Here is a 15,810-nt window from a genome sequence, read left to right on the forward strand (position 1 = left end):
AGAATCTCCAGCAGGTGTAATATGCTAACTATACCTGCTGAGTCTGTGCACTCATTGAGCATTTTTGCTTGCTGAGTTGGATACAAGTCTCACTATCTTCAGTCTCCCTTTTTGAGCTCTTAACAAGCACTAAAGAGAACAGGCATTTTCCTCTGAAATTTCATTTTGACTAAAGAAACATGTAAGTATGGACAGCATTTACTCCAGAGCTGTTCTGTGTTTTCTTATCTTTCATTTATCTTTTTCGTCATACAGCTTTCCTTGTTAAAACCAGCAAGTCATATAGAAAATAAGAAAAAAATCACAATTTCCCTATCTTTTTGTTGTCCAAATACCTACACACATAGTGGCCATTAATCAAAATTTTGGTGAAAAGATGGAGTCTTCAAATAATTTTAAGAGTAAATTGAATTTCAAAACATTTACTGAAGTATTGGAAAAGGAAAAAAAAGGGGGAGAGGGGAATAAACATTTTCCATGGCATGGAAGTCCTTATTTTCTCTGTGTACCTTTCTTCCACTACCTCATGAGACCTAGATGCTAAAACCACTTTATAAAACATACCTCCCATGGGAAAAATAAAAAATAAAAAATTATTTCTTAAGCTAAGCCATTAAAGCAACTTACAGATGCTTAAATTATCTGAGTCAAGCTACATACAAAAATCACTAGGCTTTAAATAAAATAGCAATTGAGGCTTCATTTCTTTTTTATATATAAAACTTTTAAAATATTTTCTGAATATAAATAGAAAGATATAATTCCATTGTTTCACTATACTGTGTGCAAGTGCAGTTTTACGGGTTTATAGTTCTGTAATAACAGCTTGTATGAACATCTATGTCAATATTTTGGTCTTCAATTTCAGGATAAAGCATACTTTTGTTAAAAAAGAGAATTTGGGGGTATAAAGTTTACATTTTCTGTATTTCTTGATGACAGCAATTACTTTTTAGTGCATGAACAGTTGCTACTTACATTAACTTCTGTTATAGCAATATCAACGACGCTACCAACAACAATTAAGGCATCAAAAGTGTTCCATGCATCAGTGAAATAGTGCTGTTAGGACAAGCATTCAGCAGAAAGACAGCAAGAGAAAAACACAAACAGAAAAAGAGAAGAAAAGGACAGTGTTATAACACAGAAACACTCTAGGCTTCTCTGATGTACCACTATACAATCTTTCCCTTTTCTTAGCTAAAAAAATTGGTAGAAAAAAAAAGGCTATTTATTTCCCATATCAACATAATTGACCTATGACTGGTCTGTACTCAAACTTTAGAAACATCAGATCAAAATCTGTGACTTGTCCAGATGATGGAAATAGTGGGGAGACAGAGAAAGAGAAGTAGGGACTGGGGAAAGTAAGCTGGGGTATACTCACATCAGCTTCACTGAGAACGACGTCTACTATGCTGCCAATAACGATGAGGGAGTCAAACGTATTCCAGGCATCACTAAAATAGCCCTGAACAGAGCAGGCAGGGTGCAAACGTTTGTGATTACACATGAAATGTCAAATATTTGCATACTTCTGTTTAGTTTTGCATAAACAGAAATTAGTTAAACAAAACCTGTGATCTAATGAGAAAACAAAACGAAACAAACAATATTGCCTACTGAAGGAAAAGCAACATATATGTGCATGTGTGCGTGTGTGTATATATATACAAGTTATATATATACATGTACAAACACACACACAGACACACGCGCGCACTACACGTGCATAACGCACCATCAGATAAGCACGACTTTGGCAAGCAAGCCATAATCCAAAACTGTTGTCTGGGACTCACCAGCAAGGCTGAAAAACTCTAACATATATAACCTAACAAGCACAACAAAATCCCTTTAACCATATTTCTGCAGGACCAAGCCAATTGAAACCTCCTTAGCATTAATGACTTTGTGATAGTCCTACCTAGGTAACTGGTAAAAAATATTTAAGGGTCATCACTGTTTATGAATGCACAATTATTATTAAAGTAAAACTGTGCAATAAAATATTGCAGAACTGACTTAATCTTCTATTTCGGACCTGATGACCTCTTGAGGTCCCTTCCAACCCTTACAATTCTGTGATTCTGATTCTATTCATGAAGAAGGTTTAATATAGAAACCTACATTTGCTGTTAGGGCCTGATTGTGTAACCCGTGCTAGGAAGCACAGCACCTTGAACAAGTTCTTAAGGCTTTTAATGCAGCCAGTCCAATGTCTGAAAATTCATTTTCATAAATCATTTAGTCACCCTTCTGACATTTATGCCTTTAAATATATTCCCTTATGGATATATTAGTAGCCCACTGCTGCAAATTGTTATAAACTACTATCTTCCAGTAAGAACCCCAATTACTGTCTACTGTCTACTGTCTACTACAATCAAAACTGCATGTTTGTGCAAAAAGATATTTGGGAAGAAATCTGGAGGTGGGTTACAGGATTGTCTGTCACTGGGAACAAATCAAGATGTATTATGATGCTGAAGGCAACTCTGTGGATACAAGATACGTAGGTTTCCTACAGCATGTGGATTTTGCCTAGTTATTACAGAAATTCAGAATTGCACTAGTTACCGAACTCATCCTTTCTGTCATTCAGATATAATGACTTATGAGCCTATCATAACTAACATGTACGTTATATTGCAAAGACCGCAGTGTACATGTTGTACATATGCATTCGGCTTCCAGGTAATTCATTTTAAAGTAGTAACTTGTTAGTTGCTGTTGCAGTTCTAAAAAGTTAATTTAGCAAAAAGTTGAAAATAACAAGTATGCTTACCTGATGTCTAGTTTCACTTATTATTATGCTACTTGCTATAAGATAATGTTTTAGTTGAGTAGTTTAAGTTGTTATGTATGTTTTTACCACAGAAAAGAAAAATCAGAAAGAATTTTTTTTATTTCTTTTTTTAGAAGTGGACAATATTTTTCTCAACATTTTAAACTGTTAGGACTTCTAGTAACTTTTCACTTTAAAAGTTACACTTGAGTACATGATGATTCAAAAAAGTGAACGTTAAATTTGCTCTTAGAAACTATGGAAGAGCTGCCACAGAAGATGACAGCTCTATAGAGTATTCTGGGAGAGAAAGCACTGAGCAGATTCAGGAAAGCCTCCTTACATTTCTAAGGCTACTCTTTGCTCCCAGAAATACTGTACTTATTAGCACTACTCCATTTTAAATTTTAGCTCCTTTATAAAGAGAATTGCTATAATCATTTCTTCATTTAAGGAAGGAGCCGTAGGAGGAAAATCGGTCAGAGAATGATTATCTCTACAACCCATTGTGGCACATGATTTCTTTCTCTGGGATTAATCATCAGTTCCAGTCCTGAGGAAAAAGGCAACGTTCATGGATTTGGCTTCCTGAACAAACACATCCACATCTGAGAGCTCCTCCACAACTCCCTGGCACTCCTTTATCCATCCCACCTCACCAAAACAAACCATTCCCAAAGTCCTGGTAAACTTCATGTTCAACCATCTAAAGTTACTGAGATTTATAATCCTGAAGAGATTAGCAGCTGCCAGCTAAAGGCAGCAGCTATATTCTCATGACATTCTTCCTGGTCATTTATATGCCTCACTTCTCTTATTTAAAAGAAATATCCTTCTTGATTTTAACCTAATTTTATATACATACATATTTAAAAGACTACTGGCAAACAGCGAAATGATAATCAGCACAATCCTGAGGTGTGCTATCCATCTTCACCTACAAAGCAACCAAAAAAGGTTCTCCAAATAAAGGTTTAATTTCAGCTATAGTAAAAGTGACTTGACTAGACATGCTACAATATAAAGCACTTAAATAACAAATTCACATTTTAATTCAATACTGCTAAAATACTTTAAACATTTATTTTATGAAACCTTTTCCATCAGTATAGACAAATATTGTTCAAAGTAATATGTAAAGCAAAAGCATACAAACAAAAAAAAAATAAAAGAAAATAAAGATGATTTTGGAAAAGGGAGGAATGGACAAGTCACAGCAAATAAACATCATGCAAATAAGTTGTTTTCACCACTGCAATGACCCAAAATCAATTCACTTACTAGCCATCTTTCCTTTTTTCTTACAAAAATCTGATGTAAAATGACATGGAAAATCATTACAAGTTTAAGTAACAGCTGACTATCATGAAGCTGAACATACGGTATGTGTTGATGCATAGTTTTAGATTTCATTACTACATTTTGTTTTGTAATGTACTGACCATACTAATTAACAGACTTTAGCGTATATGGAGAACAACATGGAGAAAAATATGCCTGCTCTTTTACCTTATATTGTGAAAAATTTATTCATTTAGAAATGCTTAAGGATAAATCACAAATTCTGGGGAATATGTAGGCATAGCGAATTAACACAGAAATATGTTTCTATTGATTTATCACATAAATATTTTAGTCCTTATAGTACTCTGTTGAAAAGTTTAGGGCCTCATTCTGCAAAGTACTGTGTGTTCCCAGTCAACAAGTGTGCCAGGCACTCAGCATCACCTTTAATATCTATCACTTATCCAAGTTTTATATACTTCAGAGTTGGAAGGTAGTCTGCAGTACCTCAGTTTTATACAACACAGTATCACAGTAGGAGTACCAATAATTTGTAATTGCCCTAGGTTGGCAGCAACAGCAAAAGCAAAGATTACACTTTTTACAGGATTTTTGTGAGTGTTATTAAGGGGACACTGTCAAGAAGATCAGATAAAAACTTTAAACACATTCTTATCCATTCTTCTTTTTACACATAGAGTAATGGAGTTTTTATTTGATGCTTTAAGCAACTTTGAAATAATTTATAAAAAGCAAAAAATTAATAAATAACATTATCCATTCTGCTAGACTGGACGAGGTAACCCAATGGTGACACAAACAAAGGAAATTAATCAGTCTTTTCCCAAAAAACATTAAGCAAAATTTTAGGCTTGGCTTCAGATTATTCCTACGATGACATTTTTAATATTAGTTAAAACAATTCATTTTTGTTTTAAATATGTATCTAGTTTAAAATTTAGATTGCAAAGAGACCTTCACATTCTGCTTAAGGCTGCTAGCTCATTTATTGTTATTAACAAACAAAGTAATCTATGTTGCCACTAAATGATTTCATACAGAGTAGTTGAAAAAAAGGTTTCAACCTTCAAGGAACAAGGAACAACCTTAAAGATATTTAACTCTTCTCCCTTTGTGCTAATTAATATCTGCCAGATGTGATTAATATCATGGCCTTTTAACCTTGTCCTGCTAATTAACAAATTTTAGGTCTTCTGTTTCTACAAGGTAAGGAAAGTCAGGAAACGAGGACCTTTCACTGACAGTGGATTCCCTTTAAACTCTCAGTGTTCAGATCCAGGGAACCATTACAGTAAAAACATCCAATCAGACAGAAAGCATGTTGCAACAGTTAGAACCCAAATTGTACAAAGTCTTAGAGACCACTATTAAGACACTGCTTTCAATAATGAGTAGGAAGTCCATAATACAAATGAAGAACTGTGATTTATACACTCATGATCAGACCACTAGGTTTTGTATTTTAGCTGCTGTTGCTGACTATAGGCACAAGTGTATGGTGAACCACACAAGAATTCACAATCTTTTTTCAAAGAGCAGATGATAAAATGCAGCAAAGTCTTCTCAAAATCCACTGTGTAACAAGGATATAGAACAGGAAATACATATCAAGAAATACAATCAGCATACTCATGGCACTGCGGTCTACATAACTATCCCTTCTGGGGCTTCATATTGTGTTAGTTTTGATGTGAAATCCTTAGCATTTAAATAAGATAGGCGACAAAAAATAAATTCACACAAATAAATTCATTAGAAACGTACAATGGACTGGACAGTGCAGAGCAAGACCATGGGAGAGTGGGTAAACTGTCACCCAGAACTCCACACTTCAGATCTCAATGCCTGACCTCAAGTGATATAGAATTCATTTACATCTTCAGGTGAATATAAACTAGATCAAGTAGCTCAGGCTACACAGCAGAGCTCGTGGCTAAATGCTACTGAATAAATATCCTTGAAATGCTGGGAAGTAGTTATGCACCTACCCCATACTAAGCTCTGAGCTGCCATGGCTATGTTGCTGCATCAGAGCTGGTTTGTTTAAAACAAAAATTTTGCTTAATTTTTTTTTAAAATTGCCCACACATACTACAATCATCCGGTTCATTACTTAAAACAAAGGAAGTGCAGTTTACATTCAATTACAGATACAGATGTCCTGGGTACTTTAAAAGAAGGGCAATGGAAAATGAAAAATACCAGCCTTAGATGGTGAGATCAGGAAACCTCAAATGGCATGACTGACTTCCTTCAAATTCCACGTATATTGAGTGACCGCACTTCACTTATTTACACAGATATTACACCAGAATTAGTATTGATTTCATTGTAATGAAAACAAAATTTAGTTTAGCCTGTCATGAACTTTTGCACTGTCATTCATGGTGTATTAGAACTGAACATACAAGACTGCATGAACTGTCACAATCTAAGTTTCATTTTTTTAAAGTCAATATTAATTCTTATCAGTGTCTCTTGCAAATCTACGTTTGAAGATGTGTCCACATTACTTATTTTGACAGTGTCCCTTTAAGGCAAGGAATCCAAACTGCTCAGTGTGGGGCCCTCTACCAAATGGTGTGTGCATATAACTGAAAACATTAAAATCTAAAAAGGCTATTGAATGTTCCAGTTATTTCTGTGTATGTTTGTAGTACCTGGCTATATTTTTAAAAGTAAGGAAATAATTTTGCATTTTGAAAAGGATATATATCATAACATACAGGTCTTTACTGGAGGTTAACTTGGTTTAAGGATATGAATGTAGTACTATGAATAGGAGATGTGGTAGTGCTTATAACAGGAAATGATTTATCTGATTTAGAAAGGGACATTTTCACTACTTCAGAATATTCCAGATCTTATCAACCACCTTGTAATGTTTGTTCTGATATGTGCATTTCATTTCCTGGAGTTACTTATATACATACTATCAGATTAACATTTCAATTATGATTTCACTCATAGATAACTGTGGGAAACATGTAGGTTCCTTTTGTTCTTTGAATGATACATAGCTAGTGTGAAACTTACATTATACTTAATTCTTGTGGTGATGACCTAATTAAATCATCTCTAAAACTTACCTTGGGTTTGAATGCAATCAATTTCAAAACCATTTCCACAGTGAACACTCCTGTGAAAACCATATTCATAATGTCCATTGCATCATTAAAGAGCTTAGACTGTCCATAGTGCTGTGAATGAAAAATAAGACACATTTAAAATAAAGGTTTTAAAATAATAAATGAAAGTAAGGCAGAATACAAAAAGTTGGCAACAGTGCAGCACAGGAAAATATTTTCTAATAGTATATTTTGATTCACACCTATATACACACAAGACTAGCTAAATATCTCTGTCCAAAAATGGCTATTTAAATCTATTCTGTTCAGGCACTGAGTGGAACAAATTTGGCATTCCTCTACATCTGGGGACCCTTAGAAGGACGGTTTTGAGGAGGATTGTGTTCCTCCAAAAAAGGAGTATTAGACAAAAGCAATTCCCCAAATCTTTTAAAGATCCCCAGATCTTTCCCCAGGTTTTAAATTACATAGCTTATATCTGCTTAAATCTGCTTAATTACATAAGCTCATATCTGCTTAAAAAGCCTGCAGTATGTTAGTCACGGAAAAACATATTGTATAGGAGTGATATATTTAAGAACATAACAGCGCATGCACGTTTATTGCAAAAAGTAAGTAGAATGGGTATATAGATTGGATTTGAAAGATTCTTTTTCATATCAAAATCAAGAGTACTGGGGAAAAGAAAGAAGCAACTTGGAAAAGTAGATAAGAGAAGCAGCTGGTGAAAAACAGTGGACGTAGCATGCAGGAAAAGCAGAAAAACGTAAACATACAGACAAAAAGAGCATGTGCAAAAATAAACCCAAATATATACAGACATAGAGCTAATATAAAAAAACATATTTGTACGTTTGCATCGTTATATAATTCTAGAGTTGCTTCATATATGAAGTTTTTAAACTTCTGGAGAAGATACAGACATAGGTGGTGGTAATATGGGTTAGTACATATATGAAACAAAGACAGAACAAGTACAGAAGTTACAAAGGGATGAAGTAATGCTTAAAGGCATTGAATAAAAGAACAAGATAAGATATCTTTTATTAGATAAAAGAATCAAATGGGTTCAGAGAAATGTTTGCTAACAGAGAAATGTTTGCTAACAGAATTTGGCTTTTACATTCCCTTCACATTTTCTTGCACATGGACAACCTTGGGAATTTATAAATTACATTTACATTTATAAATTACATTAAATTACAATGATTAAATATAGATCAATGAGCTTCATTATGTTAGGAAGACCATCCACATAAAGCTCTTTCAAACACTTATTTAAGAGAACTAATAAACAGATTAGCATGCATCACAGAAGAGTACTTTGATGAGAAGTTGTTTGTTTTAATTTCACTTTATAAAAAAATACAAGTTGCCATAAATGAAAGGCATGGTATCACCCACATCTTCCCTTGCAATTCATGCAAGTGGCTTCAGAAGAGCTTCTGGTTTTCCTACCTGCATAGCCAGGCAAAGTGTGTTCAGCATGATGAGGACAAACATGATGTATTCAAATCCAGTAGAATTCACCACGTACCAGAACTTGTACTGGTAAGGATTTTTTGGAATATATCTACGAAGAGGACGTGCTTTCAAGGCATATTCCACACACTGACGCTGTAAAAGCAAGCATGTCAAAAATTGTCAGACCATACCTAACAGTGAATCAAATTGGAATATAATTAATCATAAGTACAAAGTGTTACATATAAATCTTAGAAACATGCAGTGTATCTACTTTACATAGATTTTTTATTATTAAGTACTAACAAAGTAATCAAGTAGCTTACCAATCCTCACTTATTTATTTACAACTATATCTGATCATATACACTACTCAGTTACATACAAAGAATCAAAGAGTGCTCATGGAAATTCTGAAGTGGTTCACCTTTGTACAATGTAGTAGCAGACCACAGACAATATGTATGTATATGCATATGTATAGTATATAGTACTATGTGCACTGTATTTTATAGATACACATATCATCATACTGATACCCAGCCATAATAATACTAATGAATCATCAAGAATTCACTGTAAGGAATCCCAGTGAATAATAATAATGATGACTATTAATTAGTCTGTAAGCCGTGCTTCATCTTTACAGTTTTCAAACACCAGTGTAATTGCACAGCATAAAATCCTACAGTTAGCGAAACAGCTACTGGGGGGGTGTTATTCCTATTAGTTCAGCTAAATTGCCCAGCAAAATCATGTCACATATGTAGGAACATCACAGATTCACCTCCAACCCCATTACTACCTGAAATCTTCATAGAAGCTGGACCTTCCACTAGTCTTTTGAAGAATGCTTACAAAGGCTTACTAAGGGAGCACAAAATGCAGTATGAATGCTCCCCTAGGTTTCATGCTTACCTATGTTTGAATGAATACTGCTGTGCTACAGTCGAACATGAGCACCTGAAAAATCACGACTGATGACTGACAAGTTTCTCAGTCAAAAGATTAAACAATAAAAGGGGACAGATTTTTTATTTGAATCTATCACCTGTGAATTTCTGAATAAATGGGAAAAAAAAAGAGTAGAATGTTTTGAACACATTCACTTTCTTTGAACATTTTCAGACTATTCAGCAAGTAACTTTTATATTCTTGTTCTTACTGTATAATCTACCTCTGCCTATGGATAAACTGGCAAGTGCTTGTAGTCTTCCTAACGTGACACCAAGAAGTGAGACACTAAGAAGTTAATTTAAATTATCAAGCTTAAGGTAACAACCTTCACAACAAAAAGCCTGAGATGCTGGGCTTACAGGAAGAGGAACATATAGTAACCTGAATATTAATTGATAGTATTTACTAGTGCTACTTTTTTTTTTTTTTAACCTAAGATATGTGTTTGATGCCCTCTTCTGGCCCAAAGCAGAAAAGAAGCTCTTTGTGCAAAAATAGTAATAACAGTAATAATAATAATAAAAGAATTATTTCAAGAACTAAAAGAGTTTATTATTTATTTTAACCTGATTTTTGTCCAGCTCACAGTTCTTATATTCTTGTTCTCCTTGTTCTTGGAATGTAACAATGACAAAACCAACAAATATGTTCATCATAAAGAAAGCAATAATGATTATATAGATGATGAAGAAAATGGATATCTCCACTCTATAGTTGTATACAGGTCCTACATTCTCGCCATTCGAATCAATAGCTTTGTACAGCAGCCTGGGGAGGGGCGGGGGGGGGGGGGGGGGCGGGCAGGGAGAAAGAAAAAGAAAAGAAAAATGTTATCATTAAAATGGCAAAAGAGACTCCGAGGACAGATTTCACAAGTGGCCTCCTGTTTATTATTATCTTTCTCTGAGTACTGGCAGCACTTACAAGCATATCAAACACAGAAGCACACCACACAATGTTTTGTTCGGTGATTTTTGTTGTTGTTTTTGTTTGCTTCAAAATAATCAAAATAATTACCAGCTTGGTTTTTGTTTTTCCACATAATGCTGTCCTGGAAGGCTACTCATTTAGGCAAATACCGAATGGTAGCTTGCTCTTCCAGGGTTTCTTTATGCAGTGTACTACTTCCTAGTTTTATAGTCGATTTACTCAAACATCTAAAATTTTCATATTAGTTAGTATTATTTAAATTGCATGATGGATAAATATCAAAAAGGATTACTTCCAGTAGAATTAAAAGAATACATTATTATAGCAGAAGTAGCTGAAAGATTAGGAATCAAACAAGATAAAACACAAGATTCCATTGGTATGAACAGGCACACACACACAAAACTATTATATTCAGAGACTATACAGTACTTTTAAGTTAGCCTACATTGTGCTCCTGATTTTAAATTGATTTCATTTACTGGAAGAAGCCTGATTATTGCTTGACTGTTTTGTTACCCCTAAGCGCTCAGTAAATGATAGAGAACTTTTCTGGAAAATCTGCCTCAATACTAATGTGAAAACACGGAGAATTCACTCACGCTGGCCAGCCTTCAAAAGTGGACACGGTAAAAAGGGCCATCATAGCAGACAAAACATTGTCAAAGTTGAAATCACTATTTTGCCAGACCCTCTCTTTGACCATTGGATTATCAACATCTCCATCTTTATAAACAATGTATATCCCCCTGCAGGAAAGGGAAGGAAACAAACTGCCATTAGTGAAATATTAAATTAGACCTTAGATTATTCCATGCTCTATTCAAAATAGTTCATTTTACTCCATCAGCAAGCTCATTTTATTCCCTTGATAACCTGTGTTGACAGCCTTTATTTTTTAAAGTTTCCTGCTGGATTTCAAGATGGCAATTCCAATTTATACAAACCTGAACAGCCTGTCACACATGCATGCTACATTTTAAATTATTAAAAAACAAAAGGACACTTTCTTAGCTCAAAGGAATTCTCACCGGCATTCCTCAGGATTCTGTTTTGCCTCATCAGTGCATCTGTAGAATTTTCCCTATGTATAAAACAAGAAAAACAATGATAAAATGCAGAATAAACAAAGTAAATGCATTTATACTATGACTGGTTCAGAATGGGACCAGCCCACTTCCAGCAGCAAGCCACACAGAATTCAGCTCAGCTTTGCTCTTCTTGGTGAAGTGCAGATTTTGAGAGTTTGCTTACCTTGAACAGCTGCACTCCAATGCAAGCAAACATGAACTGCAGCAGAGTTGTAACAATCATGATATTACCAATAGTTCTAATAGCCACAAAGACACATTGAACAACATGCTGGAAAGAAACAAAAAAATTAAACACAACTTGTTATTTAGTAGCATCACAAAATACTACCATAAGAGTAAACACCTATTTTATCACATTTAGATTAATTTTTTAAACTACCATTTTTGCATTGTCAGTATTATACCTGCTACCACACTTAAACTTGTTTTCTAAATTTGTAAGTTTGTTGAGATAGACCTAGCAGCACGTATAGATTAAAAAGTACATAAGCACTGTGGAACAACAATGGAAATATTGCTGTGACATGTTGGTTCACAGCAAGTGTTATGGTCAAAACACCACCATGGCAGTGGTGTTCCTCCACATATAAACTGCTGTAATAGTGGGCACAATCTGGCCTAGTACATTTAAGAATCAGGAACTGATTTATGGTGTTGCCCTGTGACCTTCTCCAGGGAATTTTTCTTGTGCTAGACTTTTTAACCTGAGGCAGTATTGAAGAATAAGGTCAACAGAAACATAACTTAGAAAAAGATAAAAATAAATACCTTAAGTCCTTTTGCTCTGTTTATTGCCCTTAGGGGCCTCAAGACTCTTAAGACTCTGAGGATCTTCACAACTGAGATAGCACTTGATCTGGGAAAAAAAGAAAGAAAAAAAAAGAAAAAAAAAAGTTTTTCTGTTACTTTTAAGGTAACTGATTTTACTTGTAATAATAACGTTCTTGCAACTTTCTTATACATGAAAATTTGAAAAAATATATCAAAATTTAACTTACAAGATTTTTGAAGCACTCCTTTACTGATTCTTATTGATACTAGAAAATAGTATTAACCTCATAAATACCATAAGGATAATTTTGATTTCTGGAGCAACTTGGGAATTAACAGCTCAGAATCTTGTCTGACACTAATACAATTAAGTTTGGTCAGGAGAAAAATACTCCCCAAAGTATTTTTCCATGTTGACAATCTCTTTCAAAAACAGTGTTTAAGTACTGTAAATCCACAAATACCTTAATTTCCAACCAACTGTATTTAAAAAGATCTAATTCGACTCACATTCTCTTTAAGTAGCTACAACTGCGTTTTGAGATAAAATAATAGTAGACAGCCCTTTAAAGAACACGTTGTGAAACTGAAAGCTTGCATAATTGGTAGTACAAGCAGAATACAAATCGGGAAGCAGCTGATGGACACCCAGCCCTTGCTCTTTTCTAGGTCAGTAAAGGCTTCACAGATGATTCTGAATGAGGCACAACTGCTCATGCAGTGAATTAGTAAGCACCTTCAGACTCTTATTACGTTCTGCCTCATCCAAAAGAAGGAAGCAAAACATATCTTCACTACCACTTTCAGTCCTGATTAAGGTACAACTTCTCTCCCCTTCAAATTCTGTCAGGTTACATAGCCCAGTAGGGCAATGCCAAAAGAACAAGCTCATAGAACTAGACTGTACATGTGGCAATAAAACAGGGTAATCTTCTGAAACTAATAAACCTCCTGAAACTCCAGGAATTACTTGCTACACAATAGTGTCGTGGTGCTCTTCCTTGTTCTCTTAGCAATAGCAGGAAGCAGGAATTTGTTTCCAACCTGTATTAGTAATGAGTTACAACACTCTCCACATAAAGCATTAATTCATCCCATTCCCAGCCCTGAATACTGATTTTGCACACCTACATACAATGGCAGAACAAAAGGAGCTGGAAGATTGATTTCAGTATAAAACCCCAAAGCAAAAATAAATTGTTCACATTATAATACTTACTGAATACCAAACGATACCAGAGAAACTCCCACAACCAGCAAATCCAGCAAATTAAAATAATTCCTGCAGAAGGACCCTTTATGAAGGAACGCTCCAAAAGCTGTCATCTAAAAACAGAATTGTTACATGTTTACTCCCCATTTCAATTTATCAAAGTGGCGTTTAGGCTGTTTACAAGACACTTGCCTGGAGTGTGAATGCATACAATAGCATCTCACCTTCTAAAAGGAACTGAGATAAAAAATCCCACTACGTATGTTAACTAACTTTCATTTAAATCACAATATTCTGCTCAAGCAACACAAGCAAATGTGTTAATTGTTTCTGATGTCAACAAATGTTGTACTCATGTAAGAACTGATCTCACTGAACTGATTGGGCCTTTTACAGAAAAATGACTAAAAGAACCATAAAACTCCCACACTTACTAAACTATAAGGACCAGATTCTGACTCTTAATCATTCTTTTTGTCTTGAGAATTGAAGGAGCTGAAAATGCATTGCAAAATCCTGAGAGTAAAATCTGGTGCAGAAGCAGTACAAGGCTGTCACAAGGCAGCATCACATCGCTGTTTTTCTCTTTCACTCCGGAGATGGGTTAAGATAATGAGTGGGTATCTTGGAAGACAGTATACGTGGTGTTTGTGGTACTGGGGACTAGGATTCCTCAGGGCAGTGGAACAACGCGTACACTGTCCTAGCTCACTTCACTTCCAGTTGTATAGAATGTGGTTAAACTAATTAAAATCAGTGGGAGTTAAGCACTAATATAACTATATAAAGATGTATCAAGCCTACATCTATCTACAAACCTCCATTCACACTGTAGTATGTGATCATTCAACTGTATTTAACGTAAATACTCCCATGAATGTTAAAATATATGGATGTAGAAATACAGCTGAAGTACTCATCATCCCATCTTTATATGGGAACTCACGCTTCCATCATTACAAATCCCAGCAAAAGCATTTGACTAAAACTGTTCTACAAAAACACCATTCTGTCCTTTGCTCAGGTCAAGGCAAACCCTAAAGCAAACACGAGGTAGTGAGCATGGCCACACAGCCTTCAGAAGAGCCAATGCTGGAGAGCACTCACTGAGCTGAGCATCTGGGACGCCACCACTGTTGCTCTTTTCCTCCTGCCACACCAGTGGGGACTGGTTTAAATGGTGTGGGATTAGCACAGCTGGGGCAAGGTTAAAAGCACAAGGCTGTAACCTGGCCTTCACTCTGATGTTTTCACATTTGCCAAGTACTGCAAACAGGATGGTAAGCTGGATTTGAAAGCTATGGAGGGGTTACATAAGAGAATTCTTAAACGCTTTAAACTGATATTGCAGCTTTTCTGTTATTCATATTCTCACTCATAACCTCAACAGCATATAATGTGGAAACCCTCATGACTACAGAGCAGGCAGTAAAACAGAGCAGAGGAAGACTCTTCACGTGTGTTATTCTATTTTAATACTCGCTTTTTTGGACATGTGGAAGTTTCTCCTCTGCAGCTGATAATATTGCCACTGGTTATCTTCTTATTGGTTTCACATATTTTTTGACTGGAAAATTAAGGAATGCTATTTTTCCTACAGATCTTGAATTTGCTCCCTGTAGAACACACATAACTTCTGTATGACTTGGATACTGTCGAAAGCCCAGTGCAGAACCCAGCAGGAAAAACATGGAGGACTCAAGCCACAAGCAAGCAAAGCCAGAATCTGAGACATGTTAGAAAAGCAGGCATGTATATGTACTGTCTGCTAAACTTTTTATGGTACAATTTATTTTCTTTATAAATACATGTGAGTGCACTGCCAGGCGGAGCTTCCTGGAGAAAGCGGAGTCAGGAGCATCAACATTTTGGGCTCTGGTTGGGCTCCTTGTTTCTTTGTAGTATTTCACAATGCCAGATTTCAGTAGCTCTGATGCTTCCTACTTCCCTAGAATAACTCAATGTCAGAATCTTTTGCAGTCAGTAGGAACATTTCTTAATTCATCCAGTTATGCTTGTTTATGCCAGAATTTATAATTCCTCTGTCCGTAGAGAAACACAACTACAGAAGCTACACAAACATCTGCTCAGAGCATGTGGGTGGTCTATTGACTCTCTTCTGCCACAGAAATGGCACTAACATATTTAGTATGGCTTCTCAAATTCAGAGTTTGGAACTAGTTTGTTCTAATGCTACAA

At 35.3% G+C, this 15,810-nt stretch overlaps 1 protein-coding gene across 26 annotated transcripts in view; it reads right to left on the reverse strand.

The window, feature by feature from the left end:
* The window catches only part of CACNA1D (calcium voltage-gated channel subunit alpha1 D), a 186,600-nt gene that overhangs the window by 46,522 nt on the left and 124,268 nt on the right, over nt 1-15,810 (reverse strand). For 12 of the 26 annotated variants that reach the window (XM_083795893.1, XM_083795903.1, XM_083795890.1 and 9 more), the window contains 10 exons: nt 13,618-13,724; nt 12,396-12,483; nt 11,788-11,895; nt 11,565-11,617; nt 11,136-11,282; nt 10,170-10,371; nt 8,641-8,799; nt 7,183-7,293; nt 1,388-1,471; nt 979-1,062 (listed from right to left, as the gene is read on the reverse strand). In XM_083795893.1, the coding sequence (XP_083652019.1) occupies nt 979-1,062; nt 1,388-1,471; nt 7,183-7,293; nt 8,641-8,799; nt 10,170-10,371; nt 11,136-11,282; nt 11,565-11,617; nt 11,788-11,895; nt 12,396-12,483; nt 13,618-13,724 (1,143 nt within the window). The remainder of the gene's footprint in view (nt 1-978; nt 1,063-1,387; nt 1,472-7,182; nt 7,294-8,640; nt 8,800-10,169; nt 10,372-11,135; nt 11,283-11,564; nt 11,618-11,787; nt 11,896-12,395; nt 12,484-13,617; nt 13,725-15,810) is intronic. The other 14 variants (XR_014571618.1, XM_083795885.1, XM_083795894.1 and 11 more) reach the window with 3 other exon arrangements.

The sequence above is a fragment of the Anser anser genome, assembly GCF_964211835.1.
Source record: "Anser anser genome assembly, chromosome: 12".
Classification (NCBI taxonomy): domain Eukaryota; kingdom Metazoa; phylum Chordata; class Aves; order Anseriformes; family Anatidae; genus Anser; species Anser anser.